The sequence below is a fragment of the Equus quagga genome, chromosome 13 (genome assembly GCF_021613505.1).
Source record: "Equus quagga isolate Etosha38 chromosome 13, UCLA_HA_Equagga_1.0, whole genome shotgun sequence".
Classification (NCBI taxonomy): domain Eukaryota; kingdom Metazoa; phylum Chordata; class Mammalia; order Perissodactyla; family Equidae; genus Equus; species Equus quagga.
In genome coordinates this window covers 46,980,091-47,006,281 of record NC_060279.1, presented here as the reverse complement: position 1 = coordinate 47,006,281, position 26,191 = coordinate 46,980,091, and the positions used below count along the sequence as shown (strand labels likewise).

General features: G+C 56.0%; 1 protein-coding gene across 2 annotated transcripts in view; it reads left to right on the top strand.

Moving 5' to 3' along the window:
- The window catches only part of ZNF423 (zinc finger protein 423), a 320,871-nt gene that overhangs the window by 58,249 nt on the left and 236,431 nt on the right, over window positions 1-26,191 (top strand). For both annotated transcript variants that reach the window (XM_046680367.1, XM_046680368.1), the window contains exon 2: window positions 3,366-3,425. In XM_046680367.1, the coding sequence (XP_046536323.1) occupies window positions 3,366-3,425 (60 nt within the window). The remainder of the gene's footprint in view (window positions 1-3,365; window positions 3,426-26,191) is intronic.

Sequence of the window (26,191 nt, the reverse complement as noted above, 5' to 3'; positions counted from 1 at the left end):
CTCACCCTGCATCCCTCCCTGTGCATTCACACTCACCCTGTGTCCCTCCCTGTGCATTCACACTCACTCTCTGCTCCTGTTCACTCACTCTCCTGTTCCTACACACTTGCCCTCCCTTGCCACGTTCCCTCCCTTTGTTTGCTCACTGGCCTTGTGCACCCACCCTGTGCTTGCAAATGTCTGTCATTCACAGGAGTGGGCGTCCCTCTGTTCCCATCGAGACTGGGCAGGATGGGTGTGTGTATCTTGGCCTCAGTGATGCCAAGTATCTTATGAATTAAACAGTTAGAGGTAGAGTCTGAGGAAGTCTCCAGAAAGCACTTAGCTCTGCCGGTGGTTGGGCAGCCTCTGTGGGTGTTGTTCATACTGGCCGCTGTGCTGACGGTGTCTTCTCTGAGATGCTCAGCCCTTGTTCCCCATGCCCCTGCGGCAGAATTCCAGGTTAGCAATGGCTCAGGCCCCCAGAGTGTGCCGGCCGTGGTGTGGGCTCAGGCTCCCAGCCAGCGCCTGGCTCCAGCTGCAGGGGAGGCCATCCTTTTTCTGCCCACTGCCCCTGCCAGTTATCTCACTGTTGAAGAGGCCAGTCTGGACAGAAGAGTCCAGCTGGAGGGGAGGAGGACATGTTCGCTCTCAGTGTCAGGTAGCATGGGGCCTCGTGATGGTGGTGGTGGTGGTCGTGGGCTGGGCATTACTTTTTCTCATGAGGAATGCATAAAAGATGGTGTGTTTATACCTTCAAAACCAAAATGTGAGCCAGGGGATGGGATGTTAGTGGGGTGAATGCGAGTACTTGTAGGAAAATGCGTTCATGCCTATCCCTATGCCCCTTGCTGTGAGGGATGTGGTTCCGAAGATGCTGGTGTGTGATGCAGCTGTGTGCTCATAGTGATGTCTGCCACTTTGAACTTGCCCCACCAGCCAGTGCCAGGTTGCTGTCCTCCTCTTCCCACCTCTGCAGGCTTGTCGTTCCCGGGATGGAGCCTGGAATCCTCCCAAGAGCTCCAAAATGGCAGATGTTTTTCCATCCACCTTCCCATGACCACGGAAGCCAGATCTTAGGCAGGGAAGGGTTGGGCCTCTTGGGGACGTCCTCCAGTTCAGTAGCTTGGGAGGTCACACTTTTCAACCAGATTGCATTGAGTGGGCCCATGTGTGGGGGCTGCTTGTCCCACTACCCGGAGTACACTGAGGACCGAGGCAGAGCTAGGGCCGTGCATGGATGTCCTGGTCCCATGCTTGATGGGGTCTAGGGCCTCATGCAGACCTTGTGGAAGGTGTCTAACAAAATGGCAGCATGATGACCTTACAGACTGGCAGCAACCTCTCGATAGAATCTATAGGTATATATATTAAAGTAAGTAAATAGTGAGATGCGAAGGAAACTGATTTTCAGGTGTGGCGATGAAAGCTGTTAACAACTGCCCTTTTCACGCGTGGCTTGCTTCTGATCGCTTTAAGCATGAGCCGCCTGTGTTTCGGAGGCTGGCTGGCTGCTTAGCAAGTAATATCAGTTTTGTGTGACGTGAGGTCTTGATTCATATTTACAAAGCTGCATGTTTGAAAACCCACCCCAGCTGTAACCAGCTAAGTAAAACAGTAGCTTCGGTACCAACCCAGATTGTCTCTGCATTTCATCGTCTTGATTCTGAGTTTCTACTCTCAGGATGCAAACTTGCAAAAGAGGGAGCACTTCGGTAGCATTCCTTGGCCTGTTGCTCAGTGACGTGGATGTCCCCTCTTGGGTGCGCTGTTCCTGAGGGTTCAAAGAAAACAGGTTCTGTGAGGCTCTGGTGGAGGAGCAAGCCTGGGGTCGCCGCAGAGCGGCCTGGGGGGCTGCAAGAGCTGCCCCAGCCCTGCACCAGAGCCCCGGAGCGCTGGGCCCTGTTCGGGCAGATAACAGCCGTCGCCCGCGGAATCCTCTCAACAACCCTGTGGCTTACGTACCATTATTATCTCCATTTTTACAATGGAAAAATGGAAGCCCAGAGTTAAATAATTTGCTCAAGGTTATACAGCTAGTTGGAGGCAGAATCCGGATTTGAACCTAGTGTCTGACCACAAGCCGGCCTGCTTGCTCTTCTCACTGCTTGGCAGCCCAGCCTGCTGGTTATGCGCCTTCCGTAGGTGGGGTGGGGTCGCTGCTTTCCATTCCTGAGTTGCTACAAGACCGGACAGCATCCCTGTGCCTCAGGCTACAGGGGTTTCAGGAACAGCCATCGAGACGGACATTCCTGGGTTTCAGCCCACACTCTGCATGGACTCTTTCTGGCTGTAAGACCTCAGGCATGTCGCTTCACCTCTCGGAGAGTCTGCTGACCAGGATTAAATGCAGCAATGCCTGAAAAGCACTCAGCACGGTGTCCGGCTCACAGTGTGCCCGTGTGGAGACAGTGACAGTGCGAAGAGAGCTGGGTGGGACGTGGGAGCTTCAGCCTGCACGTGTGCAGAACTTCAGAGCCTGTGAAATCTGAAAAATACTGTGTATTCACATTTTTGGCTTGAACAAAGTTGCGTTTCACAAAGTCCATAACCCAGCTTTGATATTATTACATGCCCCAGACAGGGATTAATCCCAGGACAAGAGCTTTAATATGGTGTAGAGAGTTCCCTCCATGCTCTCCTAGTGCATGGCCCTCATCTCCACTAGCCTGGTCTCCCATGCTGGGGTGTGGGCTGGCGGGGACACCCCCTCCCCGCCCAGCCTTGTTCAGTGGGCTCTGGAGTGGAGTGGAGAGGTGGCTTGCTTTCTGGTGTCACCAGCCCATGACTAGTGACTGTGGGAGAATCGACCTCACCTTGTCCTGAGGTCTGTCTGTCGGTCGAGTGTCAGTGTGGAGAACAGCACTCCATGATTCGCCAGCCTCTAAGGGTGACCTCGTCTGTTTCTTGGAATAATCGAGAAAGCCCTCACATCTCAGTGATAGTCTAAAGGGCTCTTGGTAGGAGGACAGTGTCTGCGGGTCAGGGAGAGGTCTGAGTCTTCGTTCTGTTCCTGCGAGTGGCGAATGGCTTCATCTCAAATGGAAACTCTGGTTATAGATAGTAAAGGCCTGTAGCACTGTGTAGAGAAAGATTCTGATGCTATGTCCGGTTCGAGACAGTGCTGTGATTGATTCGTGATGTCTGCCAGGGGCACAGGGATGGAGAAACTGTTGCACTTATTTGCTATTCATGTTTTGTTCTGATTATTTCACATCTCTGTAAAGCTAACAAAGGCCTCTTTGTAGGCTTTACCCCTTTGCCCCTGATCGTGGGTATTATAAGGACCCCCACAAATGATCCTTCTTCCTTGTCCTGTGCCCCACCCTGATGATCTGTTTGTACAGCTTCAAAACTCACAGCCCCCTCTCTGTTCTCTCTTTCAGTTGAAGAGGGGGAGGCCTCGGACTTCTCGCTGGCCTGGGATTCCTCTGTGACAGCATCAGGTAAATGCCCGGGGGCTGGTGGGAGAGTTGCTGGGGGTCCTTGGGGGTCGTCTCAGGAACTCAGAAAGCCACCCAACTGGTTATGGAAATCATATTCTTCATGTCACATTCCTGTCTTCAGTCTAGACTACCCTGTGCAACACGATTTCTATATCAGTTCCATATGGTCAATAAAATCTATTACATATGGAGACTAATGTGCCCTTATTCCCTGGGGTCCGCGTTCCCTTCCTGGGGGCACACTCAGATGGGCTGTGACGACCTCACATCAGGCTTGGAAGCTCCCTGTGAGGGTGCCGCTGCACGTCCACTCCAGTCTGGTGGCAGAAAGGCCCCTTTACTGGACATTGTCTCCAGTCGAACCAGAATTCCTGTATTTCCCTTCCTGGAAGGGGCTGCTTTGCACTCTTAGGCCTCAGACCCAGCCTGTGCCTCTAGGGGGAGGTAATAGGGGAAACTCAGACTTGTGGGGTGGGTGGCCATGTTGGGTATTAGGGGTGACTTGGCATTCAGGGGACTTGGGTTTTCGGCTCAGTTCTGCCCTTGCATTAGCTCCATCTCTGTGCCTCAGTTTCCCCAGCTATAAAAAGAGGTAGATGAATGAGGTTTTTCTAACTGTAAAGTTCTATAATTTGGAGCTGCCCCTGGAGTTTGCGGTTGGAGCCAGTTTTGGGGTCCTCGGCAGCTCCCGAGCGGAGGACGCGGCTCTCCTGTTTGTTCTGCGTCCAGCCAGCACCTCTCCCGGCAGCAGGGCCGTGACTCCCCATTGGCAGGCGCCGGGCTCTTCTGCCTGGTCCCCGTCCCAGCATCCGGATCAGCTGGCTCTAGGTCCATGGGGCAGTGGGAGCCAGGCCGGTCCTGCAGTGTCCTAGGCCCGGAGAGACCCACGAGGGAGTCATTCGGCCCTCCCTACCCTAGAGATGTGGAAACTGCAGTGAGGGGAGAGATCCACTCTGGGTCAGTGGTTCCAAAAATGGAACATTTAACATTTAACTGAACGGTTTCACATTGAGTTTGTGATTTTATGGCCATTTGTGACTTAAGATGATGCTGAAGTCATTTAAGTGAGAAAATTGAGTTGGGCAGAGTTTTAAGTAATAGTACGTAATGCTTGGATTCAGCAAGAACCGTGAAGATTGTTCACAAATGACTGAAATTTGGGAAATGCTGGTGTAGGTTGGACAGAAGGGGAGCGGACTGCCAGCCCTTGAACCTAGGTTCCCGGGCTCTGGATGCAGTGCTCTTTCCAGCAGGATCTGGATGTGGCTTGGAGAGTCCGAAGGGTCCTGGTTGACCCAGGCTTGGACACTGTTATGTCTACAGGTCCCGGCCTTTGGTTACAGGGGCTCCCTCCACAGGAGGGGCTTGTCTGAAGCCAGAATGGCAGGTGCTCAGACTCAGGAGGCGAGTCCAGGGTTAGGACAGGCTGGGGTCCACACTGGGGAGGGTGGGGAGGGGCTGCGGAGCCCTTGTCCCGTCTCCTTCTGTGTGGGGAAGATGCCCTCCCCACAGTTGGGGGAAACACAGTGAGACTATTAAGCGCCACGACTCATCCAGCGGTCCTGACAGATGTGGGGGTGCACGCGCGTAGGCCTGCCGCCAGCTCTGTAGAGGTTCCCCGCTGTGCTCCAAACCCCCGAACCAGGAAAGTGCCCAGCCTGGTGGCAGCCGGGTAAGGTCCTCCCTCCCACTGCTTTCTCAGGGCTGCCAGAGGCCGGGGGACAGCCTGGGGCGGCTGTGGTGCAGGGGGAGCCCTGGCAGTGGCTGGGTGGCTGCAGTGCCCTGTGCAGGGGTGTTGGACACCGGGCTGCATCCCTAAGACAGTGAGGCGTCTCCTGGGCTGCGAGGCCCAGGGGCTGGGTGGGCCCTGCCGGTCTGCGCTTCTCTGATTCCACAGTGCAGTGGCCAGGCGTGGGGCCTCGCTGGGGCGCTTAGGAGTGGTGGAGGTTGTGGGATTTGCCACTTTCCAGCAAGAGCTGAGCAAGCCCTGTACGCCTGTGCGGGAAGAGGTGTGCGACTCCTCGTGAGTCCCCCGGCCCCCGGGGACTCCTTGGTGCCACTCAGCTTGGGACATTTGCTCAGAGGTAGGGAAGGGAGGGCAGAGCATGCCAGCATTGGAGACTCCACGCCAGGCCATGGATTGTTTTGTTTTCTTTGGCCCATTTCGGATGAGTTTTTTTACAGTGCATGCATGTGATAAATTTTCCTTCCCAATTTTGTTGGGATCAGGCTGTTAAAGTCAGCTCCTATTCCCTGAGCGTGGGGCTTGTGAGAGGGCTCAAACCCTGGGTGGCAGGACGAAGTCAGTGTGGGAGGCCGCCCTGGACGTGGGTGATGTCACAGACACTGAGCGCTTCTTAGCTGTGTGCCGGGCACGGAGCAAAGGCCTCACCTGCAGTATCTCGCTGAGCCAGCATGGCAGTCCTGTGAGGCGGGTGCTGTTTCGAGCAACACCTGCGGGGTTTCTCCATGGGCTGGTTGAGGGGCAGCCATCTGCTGGAGGACAGGGCCAGAGGCCTGGTTGAAGCCGCTTCAGTATAATGCTTTTCATTAAGCTGAGAAAATGTCACTTGGCCACATCAGAGAGTGGGGGCAGGTGCCAAGGAAGATTATGGGGCAGCAAAGCCTCCCCAGGCCGCCCTTGGCACTGCTACTGAGCACTGCTGTCCTCGTTTGGCGGATGAGGGAAGGAGGCTTGGAGTGGCACAGTAGTGATCTGTGGTCCCCAGCCAGCGAGCTGTGGAGCAGGGCCTCGGACCCAAGTCCTCCGGCAGACAGAGCCTGGGGTTTACCCTCTGCACCGCCTGATGCTGGGAGGTGGGCAGCGGAGCAGAGCCCTGAAGGCGTGGCATCCTGGGGGCTTTGGGAGTTGCTGGTGGTACAGGACCCAAGGTCGCCGCAGAGGGTCTTTGACGCTTCAGACCAAAGGAATGCAGGGTGAGGTGAACAGGGTGGGCTGAGAGCATCTCACCAGGAGGAGTAGGGAGCTCCTCTTTGTGGGGCCCCGCCAGCCTGGGGTGCAAGCCTTTTGTTGTGCCCTTGCTCCGGGAGCATGATGGAGAGCTCCAATAAAGAAGCGGAGCGCACAGCATTCTCCCTGCTCACCCCTGGCCTCCCTTGCCCCTGGGGACCCTATAGCCACCACCCCCAGACACAACCTGGCCTGCTCTGTCTGTGCCCTTGAGTCAGGGCCCTGACAGTGATGGAAAGCCTGGCCTGGCCTGGCCTGGCAGGGAGGGGAACAAAGTGATCAGCTCACAGCAATCTTCTCTGGCCTGGTGGGGGGGGGTGGCAGGAGGAGGGAGCGTGGCACAGTCTTGCCTCTCCAATGGCAGTGGCAGGGCTGCCAACAGCAGCCCTGGGGAGGGGGGCGCTGTGTTCCGAACTGAGGGGTCGGGGGGCCCAGTGGTGTGGGACTTTAGATCATGTCCCACTGGGTCCTGAGTTTTCATATCCATAAAATGGGGAGAAGGGGACGATACCTTATCACGAGACAATTTAAACAGGAGAAATTCTTGATCTGTTTAGAGTCAGATGCCTTTGAGCATCCAATGGAAGCATATGGATTTTCTTCCCAAACACACAGAGCGTTTGTGTGTGATTTCAGGGGAGTCCACAGATTACCCCAACCTCCTCTCCCCACCTTGCCTGGCCGTGGCTTTGAACTCCTTAGAAATGTGAAGGCCCACAGGGATCCCAAGCTCAAAGGCCCACCGAGGCTGGGAGGCTGGGGAAGGGCTGCGGGAGACGCAACACAGGCGCGGCCCCAGGGCAGCCGTCCCTCAGCGCCAGCCCGTTGTGCCAGGGCACCTGGGCCCAGAATGGCTAGATCTCTGAGTTTTTAAAAGAGAAGCCAGAAAGCTGGATTTTCATGTGAAATCCTCAGATTAAAAAAACAGCAACTCGTATCGTTTGAAAGCAGCTTTAAGGTATAATTTACATATCGCACTTCATCCATTTAAAGTGTACAGTTCAGTGGGGGTTATAGATTCAGAGCTGTGTGCCACTATCATATAGCCCATTTAGGACATTTTCATGATAAATAAATAAATCCTGTGCCCCTATCCTCCCATCACCCCCAGGTCTAAGGAGCCCCTAATCTGCTTTCTGTCTCCGTCTGTTTGCCTATTCTGGCCCTTTCGTGTAAATGGAATCATACATAGTCTTTATCGACTGGCTTCTTCCCTGTAACCTAGTATTTCCAAGGTTTGTCCCTGTTGTAGCCTGTGTCATCCTTCGTTCCTGTCTGTGGCTGATTGATATCCCACCGTATGGATCGAGCACGTTTTATTTATTCATTCATCTGCCAATGGACATTTGGGGCTTTACCTTCTGGCTACCGGGAATAGTGCTGCTATGACTTCCGCGTGCAAGTTTTTGCTTGAACGTTTGTTTTAAATTTTGGAGGGCGTGTACCTCGGAGCAGCATTGTTCGGGCATTCGCTTGTTCTGAGTTTAGTTCTCTGAGGAACCACCAAGCTGCGCAGCCACAGCGCTTCGCGTTCCTGCCAGCGGGGTGTGAGGCTCCCGTTCTCCACATTCTCACTGACACTTGTTATTTTCCCTCCTTCTTTTTTTTTGATTCTAGCCTTCCTAGAGTCTTACTTTCTTTTTACTACAAAGAAGTAGTATCTTACTTTGGACAACTTGTATTTTTGAAAATCATTATTCAGGCCAAAGAAAGTCTTTCTGCCAGCTGGTTTCAGCCTGGCCACCAATTAGCAGGTTGCTAAGTGTGGCTTTACCGAGGGGCCACTGCTTAGGGTTGATGTTCAGGCCTCTCCGTCCCCTTGGCCCCCAGCCCAGCCAGCCCAGTGAGGGGGCCCTCCTCCCTTCAGCGCTTCCTCTCTCTTCCCTCCAGCCCTTTGGAACGAGGCCTCTGAGGGGCAGGTGCCAGGAGGATCATGAGCCCGACAGTGTAGGGTTTCAGGGAACGGGCCCAGCCACACTGAACTTTGCCTCCCTCCCCTGGTCACTGAGTTTGAGCTGGGAGCTGAAGGGCTCGTCCTTGTGTAGCTGTCTAACCAGTCTCACCCCTGTCTCCTGCCTCTCCAGGTGGAGTTTCGGGAAGCTTGAGCTTCCTTGCAACATGGCTGCTCTGGACCACGCCACGGATGCAGGGAGGAGGGTCTGAGGGCAGTCTGGAGATGGGAAACGGTGGATTTGTTGACAAATGCTCATTGTCAACGCGTGGGCAGTTTAGCCAGGTTTATTTCTGGCATGGTGATGGACACAATCGTGGTGGAGAGAAACACTCGAATGATCAGTTGTTTGCCACAGCCTGGCAGCCTGAGACCTGATTGGCGTGATCAGAGTTGTAAACCTTTTTTGTCAAGTGACAGGTCACATTGTCCTGCTTAATGGAACCATTACTCCCATTTACGAGCTGCTTCTAGGTGCCAGGTCTCCTTCTTGGTGCTTTTCACATATAGAAACTGAGACACAGAGATGCTAGTGACTTGCTTCAAGGTCACACAGCCAGGAAGTGGCAGAGCCAGGATTTGAACTGGCAGCTCATGCACGAATGTAGCATCCGAACTGTAAATGGCAGACCTGTCTGTGAGAATGCTTGTCCAAGCTCTTCACTCTAGAGGGGACCAGAGGCTCAGGGATGGGGGCGGCTCTGTGCCCAGGTCCCTCCTGGGTCAGATGGAAGAGTCTAACTGGGGCCAGGCCTCCTGGTTTGCTGCCGGGAAGGAGAGGCGGCATGTTTTGAAGGACTTGCAGCCATTTCCCATCTTCAAAGACCAGGCCCGGACAACACTGTGGGCCAGGCTCTCTGTAGGGATGCCCACCAATGCGACCCCAGCACGCCTCTCCTGGCCCTGCTCAACTGTACCTGGGTGTTGGGCCTGGGTGCAGTTTGCAGGGGGAGGTTGGCATCAGGGCTGCAGGCTCTGGGACCTGCTCAGGGGGGAGATCAGAGTAGCAGCTGGGTGTCCTGTGTCCCGGGGGCCACGTGGGGAGGGGGGCTGGAAGCCTTTCATTTTCCTTTTAACCAGGTTCTGGGTAAGGAAGGGGGTAGTGAGAGGGGTCAGTGTCCCCACTCCTGACAAAGGGGCAGCCTCCTCCCCCCTGCAGCCCTTCGCTCCACATTTGGACTAGTGAGGTGGGCGGAATCGTCCTGGAGCCTGGGCCCCTCCATGCAGCCGTCCGCACTGCTCAACCTTCTCCGAGCTGCCTCCCCACCCACGTGTTTTCTTAGAGCACAGATTTATTATTTCAACTACTTCACAGAGACTCCACCCACAACCTTGTGCTTCTCGCACTTGCTGCTTCTGTTCCCCTCGGCTCCTTTTCCAGCTCCATCTGTGTATAAACAAACCTACCTGGATGACGTCCAGGCGAACGTGCCGGTGATTCTGCATAGCCCCCCGCCAGCCCCGAGCCTCCCGTAACCCTGGACCCACACATCCTTCTGTCCTAGGACCTCCATCGGGCCCATTGGGTGGGTGGGTGTTCATTTTTTTAACCTCCCCTCCCCTTTGGACATTCGGACTGTTTTTTTTTTCTTCTTTAAAGATTGGCACCTGAGCTAACAACTATTGCCAATATTTTTTTTTCTTCTCCCCAAAGCCCCCCCAGTACATAGTTGTATATTCTAGTTGTAGGTCCTTCTGGTTGTGGCATCTGACTACTTTTCCTTTGGGCTCTTACAAATAATGCCACGACCAGTGTCTCTGTGTAGATAGGCTTTTTTCTCCTTTGGAGTTTTTCTTAGGGGCTCCCAGCACCTTTTAACTTTTTCTTTCAATCCTCAAATCAAGACTGAAGAGACTGTCCCATCCCCTTTCTCCCTGGCTCCCCCTGGGGCCCCTCACCTTGAGTCCTTTCCTGAGTGGTGCTCCTGCCCTGGCCTCGTCAGTGAGGAGGTCCCAACTGCCCTTTCCGTGATACCGTGGTCACCCACGGAAGCTGCCCAGGCCCTGGGTTCTGGCTGCCTTGGCTGGTGCTGTTCACCTTTTGTGCTTGAGCCCCCAACCCAGTCATCTCAATGAGGGGATGTTTTAAAGGAGCAAACAAGTCCTAAATAGATGTAGAATTTCCCAGCATTTGAAAGACTTATGAAATGCGTTTTTACATGGGGCCAGCTGGGGAGTTTCTCATTAGCTCGGCTGGGGCGTCTGTGGGGAGTTGAGCTAAGTGGAGGCAGGCAGGCTGGGTAGGGAGCCGCGGTGGCCCCGAGCTCAGGGGGGGAGCTTGGCAGGCATGCGCGTGCTGGTCTGCACCATGGACCCCCGGCCAGGCCGGCCTGGGCTGCGCCTTTGTTAGAGCTGCTTGTCCAGCACAGGAGGCCTTGGAAACCTTCAGGTAGTGCCTGGAGCTGCAGGGTGGCCACTCTGTTACCATGGTGAGCAGTCCATGAGGTAGGGCGTCTGTGCCCTGTGCGCACGTGGAGGCATGTACTTGTGCGTGCATGCGTGTGAGTGTGTGTGCCTGGGTGCTGCAGCCCTCACTGGGCCCCTGGGGGGCCCCAGGGCCTCTGCGCCCCTCTGTGCAGCATCCTGGGCCCCTGGAGCTGACCTGGACCAGTCATCCGAGGGGGATGTGGCGTTTCCTGCCCATCCTTTCCTCTGGCCCTGGACCAGCCAGGCCCCTGCCGGGCTGCACTCCACATCACTTCCTCTGTACAGTGTCTGCTGTGCACACGTGTGGGCAGAGCCCATGCATGCATGTGCAAGGGAGCACGTGTGCGGGTCTCTCCTGACCCCCTTCTTCCTCCCCCTCCAGCCTGGCTAATGGTTCTGCATCCCTGGAATGCGGCTTGTCTTGCTGATTTTCTCCTCCCAGTGGGCTTGGGCCTTCCTCAGAATCAGGGACTCTGTGTCATTTGTCTCGTACCCGCAGCCTGGCAGGCGCTCTGCCACCGTGCCCTTGCTCTCTGCAGTGTGATCACCTGCTCGCAGCCCCCCTGATTTGGGGCTGTCCACCCCGGCAAGCCAGGCATTCCCTTGTTGGTTTTTCAGGGGACGTCACTACTGTGGATTGTAATGGGGAGGGGCTGGTCCTACTTTCTCCAGGCTTGGGTGCTCACTGAGGACAGCGAGGAGTCTCTGTGGTGTTGGCCCCTCCCGCAGGCCTGAGGACCCCCGAGATGGTGGAAGTCAGCAGTTCTTTGGTGCCTTGAGGCCTGGCTGTGAACCAGGGCCACCGTCCGGCATGTGTGTGGGTGTGCCTGTGTCAGTGTGATGGTGACGTGGCTCCTTGTGACTTTGGGGACGTCTCGCTTGTTGCCCAGCCTCGTGCATCCTGGGGTGGTTTATGGCAGCCCTGCTCAGACTTGAACATGCAAGCACATCTGGCGATCTTGTTAAAGTGGGTCGGGGGGTGGCGTCTGGGGCTTGAGCCTCCGCGTTTCTAACCACCTCCGGGGTGGTTGCTGCTGCTGGCCTGAATGCCACTCTGAGCAGTGAGGACGTAGAGGGTGGGATGGCTTTAGCCCTCTTGTCTGCTCCCCTTGGCCTTTGTTATGGCTGGGCCCTCTGCCTGTGGAGCTCATTCTTCGAAGCTCAGCCTAAATGACACCTCCTCCAGGAAGTATGCTATGATAGCCTTACCATAATTACCGTGCCTTCCTTTATGCCCCTGAGCCTCGGGGGGCTGCCCTGATCCAGGTCCTCACTGCCCTCTGCTTGGTTATGACATTCCTTCTGTGTGTGTCTTGTCCCCTTGCTGCTCTGCTTGCTCCTTGAGGCAGTGACCATGTTTGAGTCTCTGTCTTCTCAGAGCCCAGTCCTGGCTTGGCAATTGGCAGGTACCTGACAAATGTTTGCCAAGGTGGGGAACTTCACCTCTGCCTCTGTGTCTGTATTTGCTCCTGGCAGTTCAGGGCCAGATTTTTATCCACTTTGTTAAGAGCAAGAATTGGGTTTGAGGTCCAGATACGTAATAGCTGTGCGATCTTGAGTAAGTTACTTAACCTCTCTGTGCTTCCATTTCCTCATCTGAAATGGGGGTAATCGTCTTGCTTCCTAGGGCCATTGTGAGGATTATATGGGGGAACCCGGTGGGTTAGCCTTCGGCCCTGGGTGGCACCTGGTGCTCTGCACTTTTGTTCTTGCTGTTGATGGCACGCTGTGGGAAGCTTGGACGGAGCTCAGCCCTGCACAGGGCTCTGTGCAGGTGACAGAGAAGCCTTGGCGTGGTGCCCTGCCTTACTCCGCTCTGGACCTCGGTCTCTAGCATCGCCACTGTGGGCGGGGCCCTCTCGCCTTCACCCTAGTGCAGGGTTGGCGTGGAACCGAGTCCTCAGGGGACCGTCCTCGCGCACTGACCCTGCTTGCCTGGGGTGCGGCTTGTTTCCCAGCTGGAGAAGGCTGGGTGGGGTTGGGGGTTGGTGGGGGACTAGTGGGCAGAGTCTACTCTGAAAAGCCAAAAAGTCTCCCTTGCCTTTGAGTCACACGATCAGGCTCCCTCCCTGGGTGGGGCCTGACGCACCACTGTGCAGCCGTGGGGCAGTGCCCAGTAGGAAACGGCCAAGGTCAGCCCTATCAGGCTGCCTGGCTGCTCCTGGCTTCCTGGCCAGGTACTCTGCAGGGCCCCCTCCTGGGTTGGGTATGGGCAGCGCTGCGTCAGCTGGTGTCCTACTGTGGGCTCTGGGCTCTGGGTAGCCCACAGGGGTTAGGCTGTTGTCATCTCAGCTGAAATTCTCTAAAAATCCTTGAGCATGCAGGCGGGTGTGGGTGCATGTGTACACACGCACACACACACACACACACACACACACACACACACACACTCCATGTATGTATTAGGCTGAACCTGGCTAACTGATCCCTGTCTGGTTCAAAAACCATTATTTTGTCCATGCTGATAATTTTTTTCCCTTTGTTGTGGTTGATTCTTTGACTGATGGCTGCTGGTCATCCTTGGTGGTAGTTAGCACATCAGACTGATACCAAATCTAGTAAATAGGATACATTTTTGCTTATACTGTTCTCCTCAGGACTAAATGCTTTGTAAATGCTGCAAGCTCGTGGAGGCAGGGGCAGCCCCTATTTTGCTCACTGTTGTATTCTCAGCAATGAGCTATTATTACAAGCAACTGTAATAACAATAACAATGCAAAAATAATAACCATCTAGTGAGCGTTCACTGGTGCCAGGCAGCGGGCTGTGCACCCGACATGGGTAACTCATTTAAGCTTCCTAACCACAGGGGCTAATATTGCCATTCCCATCTCGCAGGTGAGCATCTGAGGCTCACAGAGATGGAGAGACTGGTTGGGGCAGGGTTTCACGGCTCCTCGGGGCCGGAGTGGGAATTTGAGCCTGGGCTGGTTTTGTCTGAGCCCGGGGCCCACTCTCTATGGTTGCTGATTCACAGTGACTGCGACTCGGTGGAGACAGACTGTGTCTTTGTGGAATGGCATACATGAGGATGTGCTAAGAGCCCTGATGACGTCGTTATAGTGACACACCACCAGGGCGAGGCTGCAGGCCCGTGTGGGAGTGAGCGCCTGCGGATGGGCCCGAGCCTGACAGTGCTCTTCAGCAGTGATGTGTAAACTCACAAGTCATGGTGTGTGCATGCACGTGTGCAAACACACATATGTACAACTTGCTCTCAAACATAAGCACATGTGCATACAAATTCACACATGCATGCAAACGTGTGTGCACACAGATGCACACACATGCATATATGTGAGTGTGCTCACATGTGCCTACACGTATACAGTGCACATATGCACACACTTACAAACAGGAGCACATACAGAGACAGGCTCCACATAAGCGTCCACAGCCCTCGGCTTGCAGAAGAGCAGAAAAAGCTGCTTCTGGGATGTCATTCTTCAAGGACGAGGACGGCTCTCCCACCAGGGTGTCCAGGTTGTCTCCTTGCTCTCTGTTTTCTTTCTTCAGCTTCTTTGTCATACCTTCAGGGTCTCAGACATTGTTTCCATGCAGAGACTTGCACCCCTGCTGTGGGACCCAGCGCTGGGCTTACCTGGGTGCAGACATGGGCCCGTGTCCATCTGTCTGTTCGCCTTCCTGGCCTGCCCTGGCCCAGACACCCCCCACCCTGCCAACTTGGACATGACTTCATTTCCACTCTGCACCTGCCACTTTAAGAGCCCAGGGGCCTGTCCCCAGGGTCGGGCTGGGGGAGGTTGGGCAGCTGCCGGGTGGGGGTGGCTCTGTGAGCTCCCAGGGGCCTCCTGGAGCCCGGGCAGTGCTGGGGAAACTGAAACAAAGGCCGACAATGGCCTCCTTCCCTCCCTGGGCGGCCTCGGCACAGGCCTGCCTGGGCGGCCTCGGGGCCCCTGTTATTTCCTGTGCTGCCTGTGGGGTTCCTGGCCAGCCTCAGAGGGGCAGGAAGCCGGGCAGGGCATCTCCTCCCCGCCCGCTGGGCCGGACTCGCAGCTCCTGTGAGCTGGGTCAGCACGTGGGCCTGCCCACCCTCTGCTGCTCCCCGCCCGTTTAGCCCAGGCCTGGCCTGCTTGGATCTGCCCAGGCCTCCTGGGAGTGGAAACCTGACCCCTGGCCCTGATCTCTCCCTGCTGCAGACCCCACGTGCCCCGCCATCTGTGTGGGAGGCCATGCTTCTGCTCTTCAACCCTTGTGGCCAGAGTGCTTGCCCCACAGAACTGAGGACAGGCCTGGCAGGGAGTGCTGGAGTGGTTATTAATTCATCTGAGGTTGTGCTTGAGGTGAGCTTAGATTTAGGATTAGGGTTGGGGTGCCATTGAGGTTAAGGTTAGAGTTAGGTTTACCGGCCCTAAAGACTAAAGACAGGAGTCAGAGCTTTGTTTCAATCCTGAATTCACCACCAACTCGTTCATCACAGAATTATCTGTGCGTGTCACACTAGCCACAGGGACACAAGGGTGTGGGGCCTCCAGGACTCACAGTCTAGAGTGAGGAGACAACGAGCAGGTGAACACACACAGCAACGCTGTTAGCCTACTGGCCAAGGACGGACTGGACTCAGTCCACGCTCCCGGGCTCGGATCCTGATCTGTAAAGCCGGGGTACTGATGCCCTACCTTGTGTCAGTGTTATAAGGATACGTGAGAACATAGAAGGTCGTGTTCAGCACAGTGCCTGGCACACAGCAAGCACCCATAAATGCTGGTCCTGGTGACTATTAGTGAAATGGACGAGGTGGCCTATGTTATTGGGCAGCTAAAAAAATTGATGAAAAACTAATTACGTTAGAAGCCTACGGTAAGGTCACTATGCCGGTGAGCTTCCTGGCAGCCTAGGCCAGAAGCGAAATAGGATGGAGGGCGGTCTGGCTGCACCTGTCTGATTCAAGTCCTTGGGACAGACAAACGTTTCCCTGGTGCTAAATGCCGAGGAATTTACCATGCGGATCCTCATTAATCATTGAACAGGCAACAGGCAGTGTCTCGGTAACAATGTGGCACAGGGTACAGAAACATCTTCCCTAGAGTTCGCTCCTAAACTGATCCTGGAAAAATGCTCGGGGCTCAGTGCACAGCACAGCCGTGGAGCTACAGTGGTGCGGTCTGGAGGAGTGGGGCAGACGGGGCCGCTGCAGCTGGGCTGCGTCCTGGGGCAGCCGCTCAGGTTCCTTTCCTCAGTGCCTGGTTAAGTGCAATCAAGTGGGTGCCTTTCACGCAGGCCCTCGGGGAGCCTTCCTGTGCCAGTCATGGCTGTGAGTCTGGGGGAGGCACCTCAGATGTTTTGATCTCAGAAACTACCCCACACTCCTTTTTTGAGGACTACCTCTCCCCAACTCATGGCGTCTTGGAACACAGTTTGGGGAGCTCTGTTTCCATCCTTGTGTTTTGAGCTCAGCAGCTTGGGAGCAGCCTTGCCCGCATGTCCTCTCCCTGGCTGTGGTTGGTGTGGTCGGGCCTGGGGCCTTTCATCCACCAGTACCCACCCCTTGTTCACTTTTTACAGGATTATCATATCTACTCATCTTATCTGAGTAGAATCCAACCTCCAGGAGGGGCACAGTCAGGGAAACTGAGGCTCAGAAAGGTTAAGAGGACTCAGGGCCGGGCTCCTAATTCAGGGTGGTTCCGTAGATCCACAGGCCTTAAATGAACACGCGTCCCCGATACGCTGACCCTCTCCCACTCTTTGCTTTGCACGTGTATGTGGACATTGCTCTGCGCCTGAGGTATGAAGTCCAGCTGAGCCCCCTCCTGTCCCCTCCCCTCCTGGTTGGCAGGACTGTGGGCCTGGCCCCGGTGAGGCCTGCCAGTGGCCACTTGCCCCTGTGTCTGGCGGGCGCCCTGTGGAGTTTCCATGGTGAACTCTCCTTTGGGGCCCCTGGGTGGGACTTTCCATCTGGGTGGAAACCTGACCCGCAGGCCCTGGGAAGGAGGAAATGCCTTCGCCAAGTGTGGAGAGAGAGAGGGGAGAGGCGGCCAGCCTGGGGTTCTGGCCAGAGCCCCTGACTCCTGCACAGCTGCAGAGCCTGGGCTGGGGCTGCCCAGGACCCACCCCTCAGGGAAGGCCAGTGGCCAGGGGGCCCCAGCTGCATGCTGTGGGATTGCCCTGGGGCTGACTGCCGTGCTCCTACCTCTGGCCTTGAGCTCCTGTGCGTCTGTGCCTGCGTTTGCAGCGTGCTCCCGCAGAGATCGGGGCAGCCCGTTGATAAATGGCTGGTGGGATTCAAGCACGGCTCTCTGTCCCCCAGTCCCATGTGCTTGTCGCTCTGCCCCTGGCTCCCTCCAGCAGGCACCTCCACAGGCATGAGGTTGAGTCTTGGGAGCCGCATGCTGACCGCAGATATCAGTATCGTCCCTTTTCCCACATGCGGAAGTTGGGCCTCAGAGAGGCTAGGGGTCTTGCCTGAGGTCACACCGCAAGCTTGTGGCAGAGTTGCCTTGCAACACAGGTTGCCTAACACAGCCCCCTACCTTGCTGACGGCACCGTGTGCCTGCTTTCTGGTCATTATTGGCTCATTCACCTTCTCCCAATCTAGATGCACGTCTGCCAAAAAAGAGAGGACAGTAACAATTTAAAGGTGGACAGTTGCAAGCAGCTGGTGGTGGGCTGTGTGGCCCCTCTGGGGCAGGTGGCTGTGACTCTGGCGTTTTAAGATGTGTGTCTTCATCCCACACGCCTGACACAGGAGCCAAGCACCTCAGCCATTGTCCTTGTGTGGATCCCTAGCCACGGCAGCTGCATCTCAGACCAGATGACATTGTTGTCTCAGAGGCTGACTTTAGAACCTGGCACGGCCCCCTACCCCTTCCCCTCCCAACCCCCGAGCTGGACCACCCAGGGCACCAGGGATGGGCCTGTGTCTGACCCACAGTTTGTGAAGGGACCACAAAGGTGAAGGGTGGTGTACGGCTCAGAGTGCAAGGGCAGGGGTGGGGGTGGGTGCTGAGTTGTCTCCATCATGAGCGTTATCCTTGGGCCTCTCCCTGAGCACCATCCCCAGCCCAGTCTCTGGGGCCCGACCAGCTGGGAGATACCTGCTCGGGCTGTGGCAGTTTCCCTTAAAGGGGCTTGTCTGGTGTCGGAGGAGATTGGTCAGTCTGCTCCTCCTCGCCCGGCCTGTGGCTCCGGCAGCCCACCAGCACCCTCCATCCCTGGCCTGGGGGAGTGGAGGGCAGGGGCCTGGGCACCTTGGCCTCCTGCTGCTGAGGGGGAAGGGCTCTTGACTTCTGCTCTGTAGCACGATAGCCTCCAGGGTGCAGGTCAAGGTCGGGGCTGGTAGCTTGGGTGGCAGACCCAGGGGGAGTCTGGGGCGAGGTGAGCAGCAGGAGCACCGGATGGGGAGTCTGGAGCCCCGTGCTCTGGGCCTGGCTCCACTGCGGGCCAGATTCAGGGGCCACCACGAGCCTCGGGAGGTGATGGTGCCCTTAGGCGGGATGGTCCCTGTGGAGGGTCTCACTGGACCATTTTGCTGGGTGGATCCAGACTGGGGTGGGGGCTCATAAGTCCCAGAAACGGTCTCTTATAGGAGTCTCCCCCCGTGTCCTCTGTCCTCATTCTAACCACGTGCCTCTGTGTGGCCTCTGGCCTCCTCCTGGAATGCCCCCACCCCCTACCCAGAGCTGCATGTCCTTCAAAGCCAGCCCCAGGCCTCCCCTCTATGAAGCCCTTGCACGTGTGTCTCCCAGGGGCCTGCGCTTTCCATGAACCCCCGTCCTGCCCTTCCGAGTCTGTGAGGGACCACGTGCCGGCTTGTCCTTTTCCCTTAACTGTTCAGAGGCTCCATCTCCCTTGCCACCATGGACTGTTTTCTCTCCCTCGCTCCCCTAGTAATCCAGCGTGAGGCCAGCTCTGCTTGATTCACTGGTGGACAGTTTCTCGGAATGGTGTCTCGCCACCGTCCTGGCTGCCGCGGGGTGAGGCTCTGTGCTGGCGTGCAGGACGCCTCCTTGACGGCAGCGACGGCCGTGAGCCTGAGCCACCCTGGCAGGGCCCTGACAGCTTCTGTTCTTTGCAACAAATGTTCCTAAGTCCTACTGAGTGCTGGGCACTGCCCTAGGTGGTCAGTGGGCTGATAAGGTCCCTGCCGTGCACAGCGCGTGCGGTCTAGCGTGGGATGGGATGCCAGCAAAGTAAACGATAAATACGTGGTGTGTTTCTCTGGGAGGTGACCAGCAGGAGGGTCAGGTAAAGAGTGACGGGGCGGTGGGAGGAGGGGCCCATCTCAGAGAGGCCTCTGTGCTGAGGAGGGGGCGTCTGAGCAGAGAGCACGTGAGCCGTGCTGAGGGGTGGGAGCAGTGTGCCAGGCCATCCCTTCCCAACCGGGGGAATGCTGGGCTTGCTGAAGGGCAGAGGGGTTGTCACTGTGGCTGGAGTAGAGTGAGCCAGGGGTGGAGGAGTAAGAGGTGAGGTCGCGGAGGTGAGAGAGGGAGGGAGGGGAAATAGGTGAAGTTGGAGAGGTGAGGGAGGGAGCAGGAGCCCACAGAGGGCCCCGAGTCGTAGTGGATCTGTGGGTTTTATTCAGAGTTGAAGGGAAGCTGGGGGGAAGGGAGGAGGCACCCCTTTAGCCGTGTGTGGGCAGGAGTGCAGCAGACTGATGCACCCATCCAGGCGAGGGATGAGCCGGGGCTGCGGCCAAGGTCAGGTGGTGAGAAGAGGTCACGGTAGGAATTTCTTTTGGAGGTGGGTCCAGCAGAGAGGATTGGATGTCGGGGATGAAAACAGGAGAGGAACCACGGATGATCCCGGATCCTCGGCTGAGCAGCTGGCTGGCTGGAGGTGCCGCTCCCTGAGAGGGGAGTCCTGGGTGGGACCACTCTGTGGGGATGGTGGCAGTGGGCTCAAGGGTTTGGTTTCGGCCGTAAGTTTGAAATGCCTCTTAGACATTGAATGTATGGTCTGTGATCTGGGGGAGCATGGGGCTGGGGCTATGTTTGGGCATCATGAGTGTGTAGCTGGAACATAAAGCTGGGTGGATGCACCCACTGGGGGAGTGAGCCCAGACAGGAAAAGGAGTTGAAGTCTGCGTCCAGGGAGGCGTCAACAGTGAAGGCTGGGAAGAAGAGGAGAGATTGAGGGGGCCAGGAGAGGGCGGGGTGCCCAACACCCAGTGAAGAAAGTCTTTCAGGGAGCGGAGAGTCAGTGGGCAGGTCCGGAGCTTTACAGAGCGGGGTCCTCTGACCTTGATGGCACCAGCCTTCCTGTAGATGTGGTTGCGTTGCTCGAGGTTTGTGCAAATGGGAAGACCGGCGTAGCAGCTTGTGTGCTCGGCGGGAGCCTGATCTGCTAAAACAGCCTCTGCTGAAGCCATTCTGGGGCCAGAAGAGATGGGGTTCGGGGGTTAATGAAGTGAACTCTCGTCTGCACACTGGCCCATCCGGGTGTGTCTGTGCCGAGCCCCCATCCCTGGCTCCCACTCGGGAAACGTACGGCGGCTGGACCAGAGGTGGTGTCTGGGAGCAGCAGACGGTCGGTGGCGGAGTCCAGCTGTGAGCGAGCCCTCAGTGCTGAAATTGCCAGGCTTGCGCCGCCCGGAGCCAGCCCGCGGAAGTGGGCCAGCCGCACCTCCATACAGGATTAGAGGGACGTGTAATGGATTAAAGATCAAAAATGTTAATTAAGAAATGGTCTTTTCTAATAAGATGCCTTGAAGGGCACAGGCCTGAAGAGGAGGGGATTTCTCATTTTGGCAACACAGTTTCTGTTGTAATGAAATTGGTTCACAGACAGTGGGGAGGGCCTGACGTAAGTTTCGTTTTAAAGACGTCTCCAACCAAATAAATTAGTAATGAAACATGGAGGGCAGAGCATCGAGCTGGCAGGCAGGCAGTGTGTGGTGGCCTGGTAGCAGGCTGTGTGGACTTCAGAGACTTCCATCTATATCCAGTGCCCACTACAATGTTATATCTGAGGGCACCTTCCTGGGGGACCTGGTGGGCTCTGACTGTCTCTGGGGTGGAGAGAGGAGGCCTGGCTGGAAGCTGGCCTAACTCGATGGGAACTTGCTCTGTGACTTTTGGCTGTCCATGCCCCTCTCTGATCATTCCTCTAAGTTTTCTTCTTTATCAGTTGTGGGTGACAATGAAACTTTCCCATCTGCCTCCTCAGTCTGTTGGATCAGCTAGATTCTTAGGTACGAGTGATTTGAAAACTCAGAACTGTCTATGTGTATCAATGAGATTAGCGCTGAGGGATGATTTGTTCTCTGTGTACCTGATCCAGCCTCTGCCCGCTCAGAGTGCTGCTTTTCTGGCCTTCCCTGGTTTCCAGGCTGTGAAATCCCCCAGATTGTTTGACTGTCTCGGAAGGGCACCACAGCCAGACGATTAAGAACTGGGCTCTGGAGACTGCCAGGTCCTGAACTTGAATCCCGGCTCTGCCCCTGGCGTGGCAGCTTTGCTGAGTTACCTGGCTTCTGGAAGCCTCAGTCTCCTCATCTGTAAGGTGGAGCCAGTGGCCCTGCCCCGCAGGCTGCTGTGGGGTGAAGGGGATGTCCTGGAAGGTGCCTGGCTCTGAGGGAGGGCTTAGTGTGCAGCGCTGGGACTGCTGCTTGTCGCCAAGAGGCAGAGGAACCCGCGTGTCAGGTCCTGATGGGCCTTGCCTGGAGGCTGGCAGCCTCCCCACCAGTCGGGCTCAGGCCTGCAGTGTTTTGAGTGTCCTGGGCCCTCCAGCGTGCAAACCCTTGTTTTACAAGAGGCCAAATGCAGGGAGTCATGCCGCACCTGGGACCTGCTCTGACGGCTCCAGGACTTGAGGAAGCCTAAGGAGGTCCCTGCTCCATGACAGAGTCAGGACCATCTGCTGGCGCCGCGCGTCTTCCTGCCCACCACGGATCTTGCTTGCTCTGGCTGCGATGTTGGGAGCAAGTTGGAAGAGGAGCAGAGGCCTCCGCTGTCCTTGTTCTCTGGTTGGGGTTCCACCCTCTCCTGCATCTTGCTCCCACTTTGGCCTTATTATGGCTGCACTGTCACTTTTTTTCAATATGAAATGACCCTCATTGTCTTAGTTAATGATATTTGCCCCGAACTGCATTTTTGTCTTATGTGAATATCATGACTTCTGCTTTAGTTTTTCTTGCATCTGCCTGCTGTAACTTTTCTCAGCATTTTACATTTTTTCCCATTAAAATAAAAAAAACTGTGGTGAAATACATGCAACAAAATTTCCATCGTAACTATTTTCAAGTGTACAGTTTAGGGGCATTAAGTATGCTCACAGCGTTGTGCACCCATCACCACCATCCACGTCCAGAACTCTTTTCATTTTCCCAAACCGAAACTGTCCCCATTAAGCGCTGCCTCCCCGTTCCCCCCGCAGCCTCTGGCAGTCTCCATTCTACTTTCTGTTTCTAAATTTGACTGCTCTAGGAGCCTCACATGAGTGGGATCCTATGGTATTTTTTATTTCACTTCGTGTCCTGTCCTCTTGGTTCCTCTGTGTTGCCGCCCGTGTCAGGATCGCCTTCCTTTTTAAGGCTGAGTAATATTCCAGCATGCAGATGGACCGCATTTTGTTTATCTGTTCATCTGTCAATGGACCCAGGCTGCCTAGTGTGTGCGGAGCCACCATCCTGTCCTCCCCAGTGGCTGCCCCGTTTCACAGCCCCTCATGGGAAGGTTGGTCTGCTGGTGGAGGGAGAAAGAACCTGCAGAGCGGGGTGTTTTCTCGTCCTGACCTGCACAAGACCACCAGCACCTAGGGGCCGAGGCTTGTCAGGGTGTGGCTTCCCGCTTCTCTGAAGCTGGGCCGAGGGCTGGGTGTGTGAGGCTGCCTTGTGGGAGCTGAGAGCCCTTGCCAGCCCTCCTGGCTTTGGCCCGGAGATGGACCCCGGCCTCCTTCCCATCACAGTTAGGCCGTGGGAGCAGGGCCCCATAGAGACAGCCTCTCCCAGCTCCTTTCCTGCCCCTCTGGCCAGCGGGCTGTCTCAGCGCGGTGCGCTGGAGGAGACAGGGAGCTCTGGATGCGGCAGTGGAAATGCTGTAAACCTCAACCAGCAACCAGCCAAATGGTGGAAAAGAAATAATGGGAGAGCTGGGCCATGGTCTAATGTCTGCCCTGAGTCCGTGACATGGATGAGGGAAAAAAGGATCGGATTGGACCTGACCTTTAAGAAAGCAAAACGTCCAAGAAAAGCGCAAACGCAGTGTGAGGAGCGTCCCGCCGCCACGCTTGGGGATCGGATGCGTCCTGTAGACGCAGCGTCGGTGAAAGAGGACATGCTGTGTGTCCATGCGTGTGACGGTCGGAGTCGGCCCCGGCCTCTGGCGATGGAGGCCGGGCACTGGCCGGGGGCCTGTGGGTGGGCCTGCGGGTGTGGAGGCACCTTCTGTAAAAGCTCACCACCCAGTTTGCTCAAGATTTGGGCACGTGACAGCATTTAACTTAAACCTCAATAAAAAAGGGACATGAGGAAAAACGCAGAAAACAAGATGTTTTCATTTCAGAGAGGTGGAGGTTGTGGCTCTGCCCTTCACTCGTTTCCCCATAATTATTAGGCTGAGAGAGTCCAAGTCTTGGCCGGCTTTGCAGACTCACGGGGGAGATAAGAACAAAGGTCACCAGGCACGGTTCCTGGGGGTGGAGGGTGTCAGGGGCCCGATGTGCTCATCTCACGTTCTGAGTGACAGTGCTGTGGGGAGGGGGCTGCGGGCCCATCACTCCTCAGTACACTTGGAAAGTGAGGTTCAGGCCTTCTCACGCTTGGGAAATTGTTCTAGAATGGGATCCAGGACTACTTCTTGTCTTCCTGGCCTGGCCTGGGCGAGTCGCTTGGCCCCTGAGAGCCTGGGTCCCCTGGTCTGGACGCAGAGACAACCTCCAGAGTGGTCAGGCAGCGCACACGGGGACCAGGTGCCTGTGAAGGGCTGTCCACAGGCTTCCCCGTGGGGAGTTCTGTCCTGGCACTTGTGGGCCTCTGGGATCGGGGAGACCTGGGGACGCGTAGAGGCCATCTGGGCTCGTGTCCTCCACGGGGCCCACTTCCTTGTGGGGCGCGATCTGGCGGGGAATTTGGAGCCATAGGTCTCTCCTGTGGCAGCTGGCACTTGTAAACCTACTGTACCGCCAGGGGTCTGGGCCCGGGGGGTCCACTCCTGGGTCTCAGCCCCTTTGCCGAGTGGGTTTTAAAGATGCATCTGTTCATTCATTCCCCCATTAAACCCTACTTGAACAGTGTGACTGTGCTTCTGGGGGCGGTGTGCCAAGGGGAATACTATTTGGAATTAGCCAGTTAGTGGGAGTGGAGGGAGGGGGTGCCACTTCCTCAGCCGCCACACGCGCCTGGCTGGGTTGCAGGGTGTCTGTGCGCATGCGGCTTGTTTGGTCCTCACACCAGCCCTGTGCAGTGGTGGTTATCCCTCCTGCTTCACAAGAGGGGAACCTGGGGTCAGGTACACTGAGCTACTCAAAGTGTGGTCACTGGACCTCATCACCTGGGAGCCTGTTAGAAATGCAGGATTTGGGGCCTGTCCCCAGGCCTGCTGAATCGGACTCTGCCTTTGACCAAGCTGACGAGCTCTGTGCACATTACAGGCCACGCAGGTGAGGTGTGAGCAAGCTGGTCACAAACTCAGGTCCGTTCTCTACAGCACGCCCTCGTTGGTGTGAACAGTGGAGTGAGAATGAAGCTGTTCTGAGAGACAGTGCCCAGCACTGTGCTGAGCACTTTTCACTGAATTCCCAGTAGCCCCCTAAGGTAGGCACAGTTATCACCATCACCTTGTATGGCCGAGGAACCAAGGCCTCAGAGAGGTTAACCAGTTTGCCCCAGATCACACTGCACTTGGGAGGCAAGACGCTTTCTCTGTGTGTGTGTGTGCATGCATGTGTGTGCTTGCACACACACTCGAGGGGTGGTGGTGGTAACGGTAAGGCTCCGGGAGTTTGGGGAGGTGGCTCTTGGTGGAAGCTGCAGATGCGGCAGATGGGTCAGGGGAGAAGTCAGCAGGGGTGGGAGACCCTGGCCACCTCCTGGGAGGTGCTGTCCTGTCTCCCATGGGGCCGCTTCCTGGCTTTTCCTTCAAGAATCAGCTCCACTCCCTCTCTTCTGAGAAGCCCTCCTTGATTCCGCCTCACAGTTTGTGGCCCCCTCCTGTGCACCCATCACCCCCTGCTCGTTTTCTCCCTTTGCTTCACCACGTGGTCTGGTTTGTGCTTCACCTTGCTAGATGGGAAGGTCCCTGATGGAAGGGCCACGTCTTTGTCATCTTTGTATCCTCCATCCCTAGCACAGTTGGATTTTTTTGTTAATTTATTTTATAAAAATATATTGGGGGCCTACTGTGCGCTGTGCCAGGGCTTAGGCGTGCATGGGTCCATGGCGAGTAAGGCAGATGTGGTTCCTGATCCCCGGAGTGTAGTCTAGAGAGGAAAGCTCTTGAGGAAGGGTGACTCACTCGGTCGCTCACTCATTCATTCATTCATTCATTTATTCATTCAGCCGACAGTGGGCCTGGGGTCACAGTGTAAGCAGGTCAGAAGTGATCCTGGCCCTCATGGCCTGCAGCCAGGGGGGAGCTGTCCCGCAAAATCTCCCTCACAGCCTCAGCGCAGTGAGAACATAGGGCCAGGGGGCGGCAGTGGGGCTCCTGGCCCCTTCTGGGCAGACAGGCCCCTTCCTGCAGGGACCCTGGCACCTGAAGGAGGACTTGGAGCTACACGGAGACAAGACTTTTCCCTTGGGCTGTCTGGCACCGGACCCGTTCCAAACCGACGACACTTCCAGAGTTTGGGGATCTTAACTCCAGATGAGCGCAGCGGTTAAAAGCAGGACAGTTTGGTATGTGACAAATGTGTGTATATTTGTAAAACTGCAATTCTGTGCTTTGAAACAGTTATGACCCCGCAAAGTTTATTTCTGACTGAGAAGGTCCCCGAGACGCGCTGCGGGCGAGTCTGCCATGGTCCCACCAGGGCTGTCCCAGCGCCTGGTCTGAGGGCCGACCCTTGATGGTACCCTCCAGCTGTTGGCTGGCCTGTGGGTTGCATCACTTCCATGGCATAGCAAGCTCTCATTTACTATTTTTTGAAACTTTTATTGTGAAATGAGACACAGATACAGACACCCAACCCACAAAACAAATGTAGAACAGAGTGATTCTTATAAGGTGGGGTGCCATTGACACCACCTCCCAGGTCTGGAGATGGAACTTTGCCAGCCACCCCAGAAGCCCTGTCTGCACCCTCCCTCCCGGTCACTGCCCCCTTCTCCTTCCAGAAGTAACCACTCGCTGTCTTTTCTGGTAATGAATTCTTTGCATTTCTTTGAAGTTCTGTCACAGAGGCGTGCCCCCATTACCTCTGTCATTTGGTCATGGAGGGCCATTCTTTAAGGAGTATGAGGGAGGACTGCTTTTTGGAAGGATGATTATTTTAAACATCCTTTAAAATAAATCCCT